Below are 16,953 nucleotides of genomic sequence, written 5' to 3' on the forward strand. Positions count from 1 at the left end.
TTTTAAACGGATGCAGATGAACAAAGAAAGGCGATGCTGGTGGGGCACCGACGCTTTAACACCTTGTAAAAAGCTGTCGCAAAGCGAAGGAGCCCCTTCTTGACCTCAGCACGCAGCCAGGGCCTTCTAGCCTGCGGGGCTTTGCTCCTGTCCCTGCCCCTCCCTGGGGACCGGCTGCAGGGGCCCCTTTCCGCCCCCCTCCCCGCACCGCTCCCGGAGGGGCCCGATCCCCGCAGCCACCGCCTTAGCCCCGCCCACCGCTGCGTTAACCACGCCCCCATGACACTAACCCCGCCCACAATGCCAATAACCACGCCCCCACATGATTAACCCCGCCCACCACCGCGAAGGCCCCGCCCCCTCCTTCCCTCCCCTCCCTCTCCCCAAGATGGCGGCCCCGCCGCCGCCACCCTTCCCGGGCCGCTTCGCGCCGCCGCCGTTCCGCGCCTTCCCCCCGGGGCCTTTCCCCCCGCCTCCCTCCGCGCCCTTCCCCGGCCGCCCGGCTCCCCCCTTCGCGGCAGCTCCTCCGCCGTTCCTCCTTCCCCCCGAAGCCGCTCCCTACTTCCCGGCTCCCCGCCCCGCCGCCGCCGCCCCGCCGCTCTTCCCCCCGTGGCCCTCAACCGAGCGGCCCCCGGCCGGCCGCGGGGCCCCGCCGGGCGATGGGGAGGCGGAGGAGGAGGCTCAGCAGCGGCAGCGGGACGAGCAGTGGCTGGCTCAGTTCCTGGCCCGCCGCCGGGCTCCCCCACAAGCTCCGCCGCTTCCTCCGGTGCCCCCCGGTGCCAGCCCCGAGGCCGGGCGGCGGCTGGCGGTGACGGCCCTGGGGCTGGTGGCTCGCCTGGCCGCCGCCTGCCGGGCCCTGAGGCGGCTGGAGGCCGAGGGGGATGAGGAAGGATGGGGCGAGGTGCAAGCCGAAGCCGAGGCGGCGAGGTCGGAGCTGCGGGAGGCCGTGAGGCCCCTGAGGGAAGCCGGCTACCTGCGGGAGCTGGGGAGGAAGGCCGAGAAGGCGAGGAAGAGGAGGCAGCGCCTCCAAAGGAGGAAGCAAGAGGCCAAGGCGGCCAAGGAGGAGGAGGCCGCCCGAGCCGCTGAGCGGGAAGCCGAGATCGACCGGTGGAGGGCCAAGTGCATCCAGGAGGTGGAGGAGAAGAACCGGGTACGGCGTCCTGCACCGTCTGGCCTCATCCTGCCATCCCCTTGCACCCCACGGGTGCTGTGCCAGCCTCACGCCAGCCTTCGGCCTCCGTGGCTCCTGCTGGCCCAGGAGGTTCAGCGGCGCTCACGGCCCTCGGTGGCTTCTGGAGAGGCCCCGGCAGACATCTCGGATGTGCCACGTCCGTGTCCCGGCCCGGCGGGTGCAGGTTGAGCGAGCTCAGGTGCACGTAGAGGGCTTCATTTGTGGTCCTGAGCTCGCAGCCTCCCCGTGCTTCAGCAGCTGCTCGGTGCCCACAGCTGCAGTGCCTCAGCCTTGCACTTGCTTTGTCCCTACGAAGCTCGCTCGCAAGGTTTTCTGTCTCATAGCGAAGTAAAACAGCTCCAAAGCAAAAACACAAAACCTCCAAACAACAAAACTCTCAGATTAGGCTCGATGTGAAGTGCTGCAGGCACCCGTTTGTTGGCTGCTGGTCAAAGATTCGCCCCTGTAGGGGTGCTGGGCCCATTGCTCGGGAGGTGCAGAGCAGCTGTTGTGAAAGGTTTTGCCTTCAGACTCAGCCATGTTGATGGTCTGTAACTGCACAGCTGTAAAATCTGGGTGGTTTCTATTTATTGTGCATTTTTGCTGATTTCCTGAAGCTAAAGGTTGTTGGGCTATATGAATTCAAGAACCATCCTGGCCCAAATTTATGAGTGGCTCAACATTTACGTATATTTTCCTGATGTCAGTTAGGGTTTGTGTTTTTGGTAAAAGATGAGATGGTTGACTTGCTGTAGCTGTGTTACTAGGAATTTATTTTGATCTCCAGGGCTTTGCTCATCTTTTTAAAGCTACCTTTTCTTGCCTACGCGGGATATTTCATGCATTGTTGGTTTTTTTTCCTTTCATTTCAGGAGCGGGAACTTAAGGCTGCTGCAGACAGTGTCCTGTCTGAGGTCAGGAAGAAGCAAGCAGACACAAAGAGAATGATGGACATCCTGCGTGCCTTAGAAAAGCTTCGGAAGCTGAGAAAAGAGGCTGCTGGCAGAAAAGGTTAATTAGGAGAATTTTTCCAGACTTTTCCAGTTGCGCTTGCAGGAAATAATGTGGAAGGTGAAAATGTAAAATTAATTCTTTTCCTCTTTAGGTGTTTGTCCGCCTCCCTCAGCAGACGAAGCATTTGAAAGTCAGGTAGAAAGTCTCAAAACGTTGCTAAAAAACCGGACAGAGCTGTACGAAGCTGAAGAGAGAGCATTAAGAGTTATGTTGGAGGGAGAACAGGAGGAAGAACGGAAGAGGGAAATGGAGAAGAAACAGAAAAAGGAAAGGGAAAAACTTCTACAGCAGAAACGTGAAATCGATTCCAAGCTGTTTGGGGATCCAGGTAGGTCTTGGGTGCTGTACTTCACTGTATTGTGTTTTTTTTTTCATCTCTTAGGCACGGGGTTTAAATTACAGGCGCAAAAATAGCTGAGAAAGAAGTCCTCTGCTGGAGTAATTTATGCTTAGAGGAAAAGATGGGATAAACGTAGAGAAATAATTAAACTGCTTTTAACAGATGTGATGCAAGAAGAACTGTTTAGCTCTTCAGCATAGGCTGCAGTATTTCTCAAGCTGACTCCATAACATTTTGCAAGAAGAGGCTGTAGATGGGCTGCAGTAGGAATAAACAGAGTAGATTGAAGACTTCCTGCACCCAGTGGATGCTTTAGTTTGGTGATTTGGTAAGCGAGACTTGGGTAATTTGTAAAGACTCAGTGTCCATATGTTCCCCTTATTTAGAGGATGGAGGCAGGAAAAAGTTTTGCTAGTCTTGAGTTTGCTCTGACAGCTCTGGTAAGGATGAGGAGATGTGCAAAGCATCTAAATACTCCTTAACATACCGGGTAGGCAGAGATCCCGAGTTAGGCTGGGGAGTAACAAATGAGTTGGCAAATCTGGGGCTTCTAAGACTTAATAGAATCAAAGGTGTCTCTGGTTTATTGAATATTTTTTTTTTTGTCTGTGTTTTAACAGATGAATTTCCTCTTGCCCATCTACTGCAACCCTTCAGAGAATATTACTTACAAGCCGAGCATTCTGTAGCAGCTCTAATCCAGATCAGGTAGAAATAAAAGCTGTACATGAGTATCTAACGTGACAAGTGCTGCTTGTTGAGATGGTAAAATTTTAGTTACTTCATTAACTTCCAAGTATGATTATGTGATGAATTCTTCTTTTTTTTTTTTTTCTCTCTTTTTTGGTTAAGTGTCTACCTTCTAGCTCGATAAAGTTGTATCCAGCAGACATCCATGTGAAGTAGTGCACTTCCATGTCTAAGCATTGCCTTTATTCTAACAGTACCTTAAAATTTCACATTTATGCTTTGAAAAAAAATGTTTCAGAGCAGAGTTTACAGTTGTTTTGTGTATGGGTTGGCGTGAACAAATCCGTATGTTGGTATATAATCTTACTGCTCCTCTCAAACAAGACTTTCTCTCTTAAAGGCACGAATGGGATCAGTACTTGGTGCCAGCTGATCACCCCGAAGGAAGCTGCATCCCTCCAGGCTGGGTTCTTCCAGGTCTCCCCACAAATGACACTTGGGCCACTGCTGTCAGATAATTGAGAAATAAATGATTTTAACATTGAAGGAATGTTTCTTTCTAGTTGGGTCTGTAAATGGGAGAGGATCCCAAGAGGAGGTCTCATCCTTGGGTCCTGTTTCTGGTGGCCAGGTACTGGAATATCTTGAAGAAAACAGTAAGAAATGTTTTTTTCTGACTCTGGAGGGAAATATCTGAGCAAGTGCAAAGCTGTCAGGCCTCTTGTGGCACAGAATTACAATCCTGCTGTGAGTTTTTGTTAACAAATCTCTATCTTAATAAAGTAACATTGCTGACGAGGTTATTTGTGCCAGTATTCACGTGCTATTTTTAGTGACTTTTATCTTTATAAGCCTAAATCAAGATGTTGAAATCTCCAGAAATAAAAACGTTGTTTAAAAAGAAAAAAGATCATTAGTAACGTTTTTCTTCTTAAATGAAGCATGTCAAGCATTGCTTTCAAAATAGTTTCTGTATTTTTGTGCGTAGAAACGAACATATTACAAGTTTAAACAAATTCTAAGTACAAACAAGACATATGTTTTGAAAGCTTGATTAAAGCAGCTGTTGATGTTTTGCTTTTGTGGACTAAAACTGGTACCACAACATGGAAAATATTACCTGTTGTGTTGAAATTAGTCAGCCAGATGTGATTATATATAAATCTGATAAATAAGCCGGCTGGAAAAAAAAATACAATCTGAAGTTGAACCTACTTTAATTATTTTTGCCTGTATAGCTATTTTCTATAGAGACAGATCGTTTATGTAACATTTGATTAAAAATGCAGCTCTATTTTCTATTTTTTTTGGTACAGAATAAACAGAGAAAATTGGATTTTTTTTTTCGTTTGAAGTGTTTTTGCTCCTAGGGAGAGATTTGTTCTAGTACTTGGCATCGAATATAACCCAAGCTATGCTGAGAGTTGCTGGCAAAAGGTTTGTGTGAAGGAACTTCTCCCTCCTACAAGGTGACACAGGCTTATGGTTTCAAAGCCTTCCGTGTCCTGGACAATTTGCTTAAAACAGCAGTGTCCCATATGGTTTTGGGGCTTTGCTGGTCTATGCAGATTGTCGTGGCATCTTTCCAGTGTTGCAGTCGTATTCTCACTTAGCCCTAATGTGTGGGAATGGATTCAGTTTTTCCAGTTCCTTACCTCTTAGCATCACAGCATTGTGTAATTCCTGGAGGAGGCAACACATAATTGCCTACTCTGAGCTGATAAATTCAGCACTTAACTTTGGGCTTCTATGTAATGTCAGCGGCTGAAGCTTCACGTTGATTTCTGTTAATAAGGAAGCACTAACTAGTAGTTTTTGATAGAGCTAGGATCTAAGTGCAGAAGTTTGCGGTTCTTGCTCCAGTGTATATCGATTGCCAACCTATAGCACCACAAAATACAGATCACCATGAAGTCCTCTCAAGATTTGGGTTCTGGTTTGCATGTCCATACATCCCCCCTTCCCTACCGTGACTTCCAGCTTCATGTTGCTCCAAGACCTTCATGGGTAGCCCATGTCCTGGGGGTTTAACTCGACAAAAAAGCAGAAGTTCAAACGACATAGAACCTGTTGCAGGACCAGCACTTTCAATTCAAGAAGCTAAGTGACCAGAGGATGCTCTGCTTAAATAGTTAGGCTCCTTATCCCATCAACATGTCTGGTGAGACAGGCTAACTGCCTAAGCTGCTGTAATCTTGAGCTGTCAAAGTCAGGTGCTTGTCTGACTGTGCAACAATTTAAGGACCTCAGCAGTGGATAAGCAGGCAGTGTAAAAGCAACCCTCTTCTCCCTGCCGGGTGAGACAAGCTACGTGATTGCATCCAACGGTAAGGATAACTTTAGATGATGGATAAAAATAAGAATTGAAAATGCCAGCAAATCGTTAAGGTATACTTCAGTCTTACAAGCTGGCTGTGGTTTATTCTGCATATTTGCTCTTGTTTAATGATGCCTGCATTAAAACGTTGTATATTTTAAGAGGGAAAGAATTTGAAGCCACAGCTCGAAAAGGAGTGGTTGAAATCTCAAAAAACTTGTAAAATACATGGGAGATGGGCCATTGATTCTTAAAAAAAAAAAAGGAAAAAAAACAACTTTGTGTACTCAGATTAACTCTCAAGATTCAGATTTGTCTGAGTATAGTAAGGTATTTCCTACTACTACAAGTGCAACAACAAAGATCCCACAAGAAGAGGGGTTTGTTATGACTTTCCAGGACTCATTTGCATCCTGTTTCTTCCCGGGTCTCGGTGCAGTTTGGGTTTCTTGTTCTTGTAAGGCTCACCCTGTCCTGCTGGGTGCCTGCTCCTTTGCCAGCCTGCCTGTGATGTGAAATTGGGCAGCGCTGGCACGAAGCAGCAGAGGTCGGAGTCCTGGCAGCAGCTGCTTTCTGGTGTGAGCCGTGTTGACCAGTGCTCCCCCCCCCTGCTCTTGTCTAGGAGCATTTCCAGTCAGAACACCTCACCCCGATGGACTTTTTCCCTCTTTTTTCTCTAAGCAGCTGGTTTGGGAGTTAATATCGGTGGGAGCCTTTCCTTGTGCCTGCCGTTAGCGCAGTGCCGCAGCAGGCGAGGGCACCAGGGGCCTGTTCTGTTTCTCTATAGGCTTAACCGTGTTGAAGTTGTGCCCTACGACACAGCTTTTTCTCTGTAAACAAGCCTGGGTCTTTTGGAGACCGTTCCAGGTGCTGGACAGCAAGATACCCCTCTCCTTTCGCCCAAGCACAGCTGGCAGTGCCAGATGCCACACAGCTGTCAGGACGCGTGGGTTCGCACCAAACCGGGCCGCCCGCAGCAGGCAGGGGCTGCGCCGTGACGTTAACGAGCTGGGGAAAACGGGGACAACGTGGCTTCGATGACAGATGTTTCCCTGCCTTCCCTTCGTCAGCACTTGCACGGATTGTCGCTTGGGCTGAGCCCTCTCAGCCTGGGCAGCAGATGGCTCCCGGCACGTTGCACGGCGCGGGCTCGCGGCAGCACACGTGCGGGGCCGGCAAAGCTGGTTAGGGGCTGCGGGGATCTGGGGCTCCTGGCGTCAGCAGCTGGGTGACAGCTCCGTGGAGTTGTGAGCAGAGCAACAAGTGGTGCCAAGCAATTGTGCGTCGCTCTTCGTTCAAAGCAGTTTGTCTCATTCCTTTCCGAAGGTAAGGAGCTGCCTTTCTCGAGTGCCATTTCCCATTTTCCTTATTGTTACATTGAATTAGCAGGCAGCTTTTTTGTTCTGTATACGTTCTGCCGCTTATTTTCTTCTTGTGGAGTGTTTATCTTCATCGTCATAGAGGCCATTCCTTTCTAAAGGGGAAAAAAAAAAAGTAAAGACACTTCTATGGATACAGATGTCACGCAAAGTGTTTGCCTTATGACCAGCATGGCTGGTGAGGACTGGGAAAAACAGGCTGCGGACTCCACAAGTCAGACGAAGACTTACCATCACATCAGGTTTTTGCTAGTCAACGTTATAGAAAGGAGACTATTTTGTGCGCTGTCATCGCTGGGGACTTGGGACTTGATGCAACAAGTAGTGGCATCACGGTGCTTAAAATGAGCAGCTGGTTCTTAGAAGCTAATCTCCCCTTAAAATGGCTCGTTCAGCGTCCCTCTAACACCCTGGTGTGAACCTTGGCAAAAGCTACTGAAGCAGAAAATAGGAATAAAGGTAGGAAATAGGAATAAAGGTAGAAAATAGGAATAAAGTGCAGGTGCTTCTGTAGCTCTGTGTTGGGGAGAGTAATGGACACCAGCCCAGTAACACAGCGACACGGTGATGATTCCCCCAGCATGGCAACTCCATGTGATGGCTCAGCGTGGTGTGGCGGCCACGTGCCATCTCTGCCACCCAGCCCAGGTCACTGGGAGGTGATCTCCTCCTCCTCCTCCTCTTCCTCTTCTTCTTCCTCCTCGTCCTCCTCCTTAGGAGGAGCTGGCAGGAGCTCTACAGGAGATTCTGTAGAGCAGTTTCTGCTCTACAGCTGGGAAAAGGGCTCAGTGTCTTGCTTGGGGAAGCAATGGGGCATACACGGGGCTGGCAAAGGGGTGGAAACAGGAGAAAAAAGCTGAGGATCTCTGCTGAATGAAGCCATAAGCTTGGTCAGGAGACTCAAGCTCTAAATGGCAAAGGATAGTTCGGAGAAATTTTCCTGCTATCTAGTAACTAAGACTTTGCAAATCTGGGCAGTGTGCACAGCTGAGTTTTTCCTCTCTCCAAAAGATCACTTGAAACAGCTAAATTTTATCTCCTTTCCCTCAAATTTGCTGAGGTCACGCCAGCACAGCCTCACTCCCTCGCAGGTGCCGGTCCTTCCATTGATGTTTTTATTCCACCTCCTTTTAGGCAGCAAGAAATCGGCAGCGATAATGAGCTACCTGGACGGAGTCCCCTTCCGGACAGCCAAGAGCCTCGAAGGAGACCCGGCGGGACAAAACACCTTTATCGAGGCACCGGCCATAAACCTTCCCGACTGCACCGACATCCTCGTGAGTACCATGGTGGGTTGGCCTCTTCTACGTCCCCTTCCGCTGGGATGCTGACAGGGATGCTTGTCTTGGGGAAGGGGAGGAAGGAAAACCTCCGAATTGGTGTCCTCCCCGTCCGTTGTTGTTCAGTAGGAGTGCGAGGAGGTGAGGACTGTGAGTTTTCTGGGGGGGGAGGAAGGGCTTTGGTTGGGTTTGGGTTTCCTTAATCCCATCCATACCTGAGGATGGGATGGATGGAAGGTCTTTCCTCGATAGGAAGCTTGATTTGTCCTTGCAAAGGGCCAATTTCAGGCCCTGCTCTGGGAGCGTTTTGTGGTCTGTAATCATCACCGTCTCATTTATTTATAATAATAAATGTCTATTAATAAATCTATTGGAGATGTGACCGGGCAATGCTACCTGTGCTGGTAATGTGTTTCCTGTGACATTTTATGATCTTTCTCAACAGCCAGTCCTACACTGCTGCCGAACACACCCCCACTGCTGTAGTGGCCTTGTCACTGGCACGCCACCGCGGCACAAAATGGAGCACGAAGGGGGTCAGGAGCCTCCCCTCGCCCCCTGCCGCAGTTCGGCTTTGCCTTGAGCAGTCTCACCCGTAGATGGGGTCAGAGCACCACGCTGGGGCACCCTGAGCCTTCTGCTTCCTGCGTCCTGTGGTGCTTCGGCACTAAAACACCATTTTTGAGATTTTTCGTTTCCCTTTGGCATTCCTCAAATCTCGAGGTGCAGGCAGGTGGCGGTCTGCAGGCCGAGGTGTCGCCGAGCTGTGTCCATCCCCCCAGCCCCACCTCAGGGGGATCCATGGGGACACGTCCGTCTGTCCTTCTGGAGGCAGGCGGTGGTGGGCTGGGACCGCGTTCTCCCCGTGGTGTTTTCCTCGTGGAGGCTGGCTGGGGCTGGGCTCAGCAGTAGCAGCAGCATTCCTGGGCCGTGAATGTGCCTGCCAGGGCTGGAGGAGGCCTTGTTTGGAGAGCGCTGAGGCACACACGGCTTGCTTGTTCCCGGAAAGTGCTCCCATGGGAGGCTCGGACAGGTTCAAAGCCGGGCGATGTGGACACGACCCCTCTGCCCTGCATAAAAACCCCTCTCCATGGGATTTTAAGTATGACTAGAAGCAGTAATAACACTGCAGCTGGATGTTTTCCAAGTGAAAATATTGAGGGTTCCCCACAGGGATGAGGCTGGCACTGCCCAGCCCTGCAGCCCTAGTGCCCATTGCCATCCCCAGTGGGGTCCGATCCTGGATCGACACGGCCTGGGTGAATTATTACGGGGCTTGCCCCGTACCCGCTGAACCGTGGCGGTGTTTCGGGAGTGCTCACTCACTGCTCCTTGCTGTCCCGCAGCACGACTTCTCGCTGGAACGAAAGGTGCTCTACTGGCTGGAGGCTGCCTCTCAGCACCAAACCTCCCGGCACCGGCTCACCGCCGACACCGTCCCCACGGCCCCGCCGTGCTGGCTGCTGCTCGTGGACCCCGCCGAGGGCAGGGAGACGGCCGGGGGCAGAGCGCGGGACGGCGCGGTGCGGCGCTGCATCAGCCTCAACGCCGCAGACCAGGGCAGAGGCAGAGCCTCCGACACGGAGAGCGAGGCCGCGCGCCCGGAGGAGGACGGGTACTTGGAAGATGATGAGTATTCCTCCACCTCCTGGGAAGAAAATGACAGGGATGAGAACGTTTTCAGGAGGAGAAACCAGCATGTCTTTCAGCAGATCCGGCCGAAGACATCGCCCGGCTTGCTGGAGCCGCCTCCGGAGAACGGCTACAAGGCAGCGAGCCTGGACACGGGCAAGCAGAGGCGGTCCTTGGTTTTGTTCAACAACATGAAGAACGAGCTGGAAGCAGCCAGGAGGAAGCTGGCTGCTTTGGTGCATCCTTTAAACAGAGCCACAGCCGAGAGTGGAGGGGTCCCAGAGCCACCAGCGCTCACCCAGCGCTCCCGAAACAACAGGAGCCTCAAGTACGGGCCGGCGGCGGCCGTATCCTGCGCGGGAGGCTTGGTGCCAGCTCCCCCTCCAGGACCAGCTGCCCCCATGCCCCCCATCCGCAAGCACAAGCCCACGGTCCCGGTGAGCTGCTCCGCGCTTGTGGCCCTGTGCTCGGTGCCCAGGTAGGGGAGAGGCTGAGGGAGGGGGTGAAGCGCCCGGTCCTGGGCTCTGGGTAGAGAAACAGAGCCGAAACTGGGCTTCAAAAACACTGCATCAGGGAGAAACTTGTGCTGGGTGTCCTGAGAGCTAAGGGAAGGGTTTTGTCTGCTGGGTTTGGGGACAGGCAGGGGTTCTCCTGATGGCCATCTTGCATGGGTGCCTTTGAGGTGGCCAACTCCCAGTTGTCCAACACTATGTGCTGTCTTATTTTGCAGTCCCTCAGCCCCTACACCTGCCTGCCTCCGGCACGGCCGCTGGCATCCCGCAAAACCAAGCCGGATTCGGCGGCCGACCTGCTCGCGGCGCTGAGCCAGGAGGAGCGCGACCTCATCGAGCCCGTCATCGCCTTGGGCTACCCAGCCCGCAAAGCCATCCTCACCCTCCAGAAGACTGGGAGGCAAAGCCTGGGGCAGGTTGGTGGAGCCGGCATGGCTCAAACAATGCGGGGTGCTTTGGGGAAAATGTTTTTTGGGGGAAAAAATACCATCTTTCCATGGTGAGAGATTCATCTTTCCTGCTTTTGCTCAGAGTGGGCTCCCCAGGGTCCCGTTCTCCTTTGGGGAAAATGAGGCCATTTATTGCACCTTGGTGTCAGAGCGGGGTTTTCTGTTAGCTGGCATGCCCGCAGCTTAGCTGTAGGAAATTTGCAGCGAGTGGTGCTCAGCTTGTCAGCGAGTGATAGCGGCCGGGCGCTGCCGTCCTCCCCATCTGGTGCGCGGAGCGCAGCGTTCTGCTGAAGAGCAGATCCTGCCCCCGTATATGGGAACTTTTTGCACATTGTTTTTTCTCGGCTGTTAGCTCTGTGTGACGATTTCCATACAAACACCCCAGGGATTTGCCTGGTCGCTCTCCAAAGCCCAAGATGCCCACGCTGGAGCAATCAGCGGCTCCGCGCTGGTGTCGCGTTCAGGTCACCGAGCACAACCGTCGTGCTTTTGTGAGAAACCCGCTGTCCTAACCTGGAATTTAGATTGGATAATTAATGAATAACCTCTTCCTACCCTGGTATCTCATTCCTGCCCTGTCTGTATGCCCCAACTCCTGAGTCTCTGCTAGGCTGAGGAGCATCAACGAGCATCACTGGTGGGTGTCCATGGGAGCCACCTGTGCGCGGGGCTGTGTGGGCCAGCTCCATCAGCTGCTCATGCCACTGGTTGGTGTATGAAGCTGCTCTGCTGTTGGGTTTTATCCATGTTAAAGGTTTCTACCTAGGCAGGTAGAGGGAAATGGAAGAGCACGGCCCAGGGCCGTTGTGGAGGGCCATCAAACATGTCTTGTAGCAATGTTTCTCTTTCTTGTGAAGGAGCATTTCCTTCTAAAAGTGCTGCAGTCTGCTCCCTTCCGTGTGAACACACAGTCTCCCATTCTCTTGGAGAGGTGATTGATGCACCAAAATACCAGGTCTGCCTTATATCCTGGTCTCTCCACCAGAAGTTCCCATCTTTCCCATTTATGCCCAGCACAGCTGAGATGAAACGCGAGGCCTAGCTGTTCAGGCGACCACTAAGAGCACAGAAATACCAAATTAGGCTAAGATCTTCCTGGAAAATATGTCTCAAGTTAAAAACAAGGGCTGTGGACGCTCTTCATTGCTTGCTGGTGTCACACGGGGTTTCAGTGTGTGACGATGACAGCTTCAAACACGAAGATTGACTGTGGCACCAGATGGTAGCCAAAAATTGTTCCATTTCTTTGCAGTGTCAAACAAAGCTGGCAGAGCCCACCCTGGGGGAGCTAGCAAACTTTTCTAAGTCTGCTGCCTTAACGAGGCGATGCCTCCTCAGTTTTGGTGGAAAAGCTTCTCTAAAAGCTCTGTCAGGCTTAGGGTCGCCCTGACACGTCAGAGGTTCATCTCCTGGGGTAGGGCGTCATGGACAAGGGCTGAACTCTATAGAAGCAGAGGGCAAAAAGGCACCATCGGTGCAAGGAACCTCAGCTCCTGACCGGGAGCCTCAGCCTGTGCACGTCCCTGGATGGCCGGGCTCTTAGGGAATCTGTAATACAGGAAAACCCCAGCTCTGCTGCCTTCCCAAAGCACGCACCTGCCCCTTTCCTCCTCTGCAAGGATTGTCTGTCTTTCCCCAAGTGATAATCAAGATCTTCAGTGCTTCCTACAAGCCTTTCATCCGCTGACCCCTCCGGCTGTGGCTCCCCAAGGCTTGCTGCTGCTTGTAGAAGCTGTGTCCTCGGTGGAGGCTCAGTACTGGAGGGCTGGCACCAAATTACGTGTTCGCACAGCCCTGGCAACGTTTCCCCGTTCCTTCAGCATGAAATTGCCATTGGGGAAACATTTGGTGCTTGGGCATCGGAGGCTAACCCCTGCTTGAGGCTTTGCCTTCACATCCAGGTGGGTTTTAAGGAGCCTCCTTGAGACACCGCCACGAGCTGCTGCTGCAAGGTGGCAATGTTAGGGGTGTGCAGAAGCTCACTGCGGCTCTGCGTGCCCATCAGACATTCCCCACCACATTCTTGCACTGGAAAACCAAGCACCGAGCCTGCTGGCCCTCGACCATGCTCCTCCTAGGGCGAGGAGAGCCTCCTCCTGCTTCCCCAGCGAGCGCTGAACCCGGGAGGTGAGCAGGTCGAAGTATTTAAAAACCTGTTTTTGTTTAGTCTTGAGGATATATATGTATTTTCTTTAATGATAAAAATCGTGGAGCTGACAGCGGGACAGATTTCGTGCACGGCTGGAATGCCAAGCCTGGCTGCGTTCTGCTCCGAACGTGGGGAGCAGCTCTCCCTGTAACAGGGCAAGAAAATGCAGCGGTGCTCTGGTTTTTTAGTTAGTGAGGTAACGAGGAAGATCAAACCAGGTTATGAATGCCAACGACCAGCGAATAACTTGTGTTTGAGTTGAAAAGCTGCTCTTTAAGGCTTATGTTTTAAAAAATTCTTACCCTGCTGCAGGGGAACTAGCTGTTTAGCCACACTATATAAGCTCAACATTTCAGGGACTTTTTTTTGGCCTTTTCGTGTGTTTTATGGTCTTTTACTGCATCCTTCTCCTTGGCTACGGCACAGCTGAAGAGGGTGGAGGTCTGGGAGATATGAATCAGCCTCTCCTTGGATGAAGCAGACACGGTTTTGGGGAGACCCCCGGGCTCCTCACCACCTCTCCAAGCAGCCAGTTCCATATATATTTTTTCCACTGTTGTATAGCTCATTTATTATTGTCTGTCGCATATGTTTTTGGACAGTGAATGATTCTCGTGATATTCCAAGGATACCACTGGGAATTGTGCTGTCAGCACTCCAAGAACAATGAGGAAAGCCAAAAATAACTGTTTGCTTTCAGTAATGACAGCACACAGGCCTCCCCTGGGACCGGGGGGGGGGGGGGGTTCGCATGCGTCCCGTGGGGGCCCGGGGCTGGGAGCATCAAAGGGAAGCTGGGGTTAGGGATCAGCGTGCACCTGGCATTTCACCCAGACGGGCTCTGCTTAATGAAAAAATATTTTTTTTTTTTAAAAAAAAAAAACACAACAGCTTTCAGATGGTTGCTTTGTGTTCCGGATGGTTCAGATGTTTGCTCTGCCCCCGCGTCGCTCTGTTCCCACCCTGGGAGCACAGCGGTGTCTGCCGGGTTTAACCCTCCTCGTCTTCTCCTCCAGTTCCTGGGCTACCTCCGCGCCTGCGACCGGCTGCTGAAGCAGGGCTACGAGGAAGGGCAGGTGGAGGAGGCCATGGAAATGTTCCAGTACTCGGAGAAAAAGGTCAGAGCGGCGCAGTGCCCAGCCTTTTGTCCCACCCGCCTGCCTCCTGTGCAGCCTCCTGCTGCCTCAGGGCCCGGTGCTCGGCCAGCAGTGAGCCCACACACGCTGCAGCTCAGGCTCAAACCCCCAGGATGATGTTGCATGGCCATAAGGGCTCGCGGAGGATTGTCTCCCTCCTTGTTCTTGCCCTGCCGTGCGAGAACGATGCTCGCTCATCCCCGGTGTGAATCCCATCCCAGGCACACCACCCGCTCCCTGTGCCCGCTCCCTGCCTCCTGGCTCCCCATCGGCGTGTCCCAGGTGCAGGACCACGCGTCCTGTGCTCTGTTCTCCATCAGCAATCCCATTTCGGCTGCTGGCAGTTAAGGATGGAAGCACCTGACCAGTGCAGAGCTGGGTGTGGGGACTGTCTGAGCCGTGCTGGCACTGTCGGACGTGATGCCGGCCGTCACGGCACGTGGCACCGCCCTGCTCGCCTCTGGCGAGGGGTTCAGCGCCAGGATGGTGCTTGATTCTTGGAGCTGGGAGGCTGTGGCTTGCTGAGGACAGGGCCCGGGTGAGGTGTTGCGGTGAGGCCCAGGCTGAGCAAGAGGGGAAGCAGAAGAAATGAATTGCAGGCTGCTTTCCTCAGCCTGGTGTGGTGGTTCCACAACGCAAACACGCGGCTGGAATTCATATTAAGCTTTATAAGGAATAAGTGAGGTTAGAGGCCGACTTCATTAACCGTTTCTTATTTTTAAAGTTGCCTAAAGAAAGACTTTTTAAAACTAGCACTAGTCCTCTTCCTTGGTCTGCTCCAGCAGCAGGAGCTGCGGTGCCCTTTGGCAGTAACACAGCCCTGTGGGATTATCTGTCCCCGCCTCACCGTGCCTGCTGAAACGGTACACTGGAGGCATCCTGACGATAAAATCACTCCTTTCTCTCCCTCCCCCTTTCCAGGCAGCCGAATTCCTGCACTTGTTAGCTCAGTTCAACGACATGGGTTTCCAGCAGAATGAAATCAAAGAAGTCCTCCTGCTTTGCGGGAACCAGAGAGACAAGGCGCTGGAAGAGCTCATGATGAAGAGGCAGTGAAGGCACCCAGCACCGACGGGCAGCTCCGTCCGGGACGCCCAGCACTCATCCTGCTGCTCCGTCCCCAGCAAGCAGCAGCGCACCAGCGTGGGTTCTCATCTCGTCCGGGGACATCCATCACGCGCCGGTTTGTCACTGCGCCGAGGCAAAGGCTTCGCATCGGCAGTGTTTATCTCCTCCCCCACACACATCCACCCTCGAGCGACTCTGCTGTTTAGATTAGGGGGGATGAGATCCAAGCTGCCTTTCGCTTAGACTGTGCGAAAGCGGAAAGCGAGCCTTCTCCCTGCACCTGGGGAAGGCGCAGCTCCTGCGGCTTGTTTCGGCAGCGCCGTGTTTACAAATAGAGCCACACGCGGTGATTTAAGTCATCAGGAGAGGGTGTTTTCATAAAAGCTGAGTGCTTTCGCAGAAACACCGCTTCTTCCTTTCTTGGGAAGACTCTCAGCTGACTTAATGACGTTTGGGATATTGCAAGTGAAACCTAGCCGGATCCACTCGGTGTCTCCTTCTGAACCAGAAACTTGAGAAAAACGCACAGCTCGGTGAAGGGTTTGGAAGGAAAACAGGCTGCCGTTGTTCTAGGTAACTAATACACTGCTTTTACCCAGCACAATGAAGAACGGCTCGTGCAAGGCTTCATGCTCAGGAAACTTCACGAAATCTGAGCAGGGAGATGATGGTCTGGCTCAGCTCTGCCTTTCATTAGGCAAATTCAGGGGATGCTTCCCTAAATTGTGGAGACAGTGGCTCAAAATTAGCTTAAGCACAAACATCGGGATTGGGAAAATCTGGATGCCTGGGGGGAGTTTTTGTGTGTAACTAAGTACAGGGACAGGATCTTCAGCTCACCATGCAGGATGTGTCTCGTGTTTTGGCAGCGTAATGATGGGTAGTGTTTTCATATAAAAGTACATTATCTCCCTGTGAATTAGATACAGATGTAATTTATTTGAGTAAAGATGCTTGGAGGGGTTCTTATAAAAAAACTATCGGTGTCTTTTCCTATGAAAATGCCAACTGGCACAATGTAGCGGAGACAATTCTTATTAATTAGTTGCAATGTATTTACCACTTTTCCATTGTGTCCTTCCAAGTGAGATCTCCTTGCCCAATGCATTAAAATGCATTAATCAAATTAAAACAATGTGTCCCTGCTCCACTCTTCTTTGGGGAGCTCTCAAAACAATGGCACGCAGGTGTAGCCCTCCACGAATGCCTCCATCCTTGCGCAGTGCAAGAACGAAGAGGACACTTTGCATCCAGATTTTGGGGGACCTGACCTGGCCGTACCCGAGGACGGGCGTTTAATGCCTGCAACATCATTAAGGTAATTGAAAAGCAAAGTGAGGCACCTCCTTGTGTGGCCCCAGGAGATATTCTGCAAGGAAAAGGATGAGGAAATTGGTTGGTGGAGCATGGGGTGGTGATCCCATCCCATCCCATCCCATCCATCCACGGAGGCTGGCTGTGTCTTTGCAGCAGGTGGGAGCTCCCATCCCCGCTTTTCCTGCAGGAGCTTTCACTTGGTTATACAAGCTTTTATTTTTGATACGGCCCTTATAAGGCAAGTCCATTGTCCAGACAGCTTTTCGTTACGTTCGTCCCTGCCAAGATGATGTCACCTTCAACAGAAACTTGCAGAAGGTTAAGCTGTGATTAGATAGATCGCTCCGGCTGCAAGCTTTGGCGGAGTGAACACCATTAAGATTCGGAGGGGCAGATAACGGCGGGGTGCTCGTGTCAGCGCCGCATAACATCGACTGCTAAATCCTGGTGCAGCAAAGCAGATCTGCAGCACCGTGCCCACTCACTGTGCAAAGGCTGA

At 52.2% G+C, this 16,953-nt stretch overlaps 2 protein-coding genes across 2 annotated transcripts; both read left to right on the forward strand.

Moving 5' to 3' along the window:
* Positions 1-376: 376 nt before the first annotated feature.
* Positions 377-4,116, forward strand: PDCD7 (programmed cell death 7). The gene is made up of 6 exons (XM_035336351.1): positions 377-1,150; positions 2,044-2,182; positions 2,277-2,513; positions 3,146-3,233; positions 3,616-3,766; positions 3,811-4,116. Exons 1-5 carry the CDS (start codon positions 389-391, stop codon positions 3,731-3,733), a joined length of 1,344 nt encoding a protein of 447 aa, XP_035192242.1. The 5' UTR covers positions 377-388; the 3' UTR covers positions 3,734-3,766; positions 3,811-4,116.
* Positions 4,117-6,660: 2,544 nt separating this feature from the next.
* UBAP1L (ubiquitin associated protein 1 like) lies at positions 6,661-16,232 on the forward strand. The gene is made up of 6 exons (XM_035336072.1): positions 6,661-6,858; positions 8,046-8,200; positions 9,538-10,260; positions 10,554-10,751; positions 13,950-14,051; positions 14,991-16,232. Exons 2-6 carry the CDS (start codon positions 8,069-8,071, stop codon positions 15,123-15,125), a joined length of 1,290 nt encoding a protein of 429 aa, XP_035191963.1. The 5' UTR covers positions 6,661-6,858; positions 8,046-8,068; the 3' UTR covers positions 15,126-16,232.
* Positions 16,233-16,953: the final 721 nt, after the last annotated feature.

This window comes from Oxyura jamaicensis, chromosome 10 (genome assembly GCF_011077185.1).
Source record: "Oxyura jamaicensis isolate SHBP4307 breed ruddy duck chromosome 10, BPBGC_Ojam_1.0, whole genome shotgun sequence".
Lineage (NCBI taxonomy): Eukaryota > Metazoa > Chordata > Aves > Anseriformes > Anatidae > Oxyura > Oxyura jamaicensis.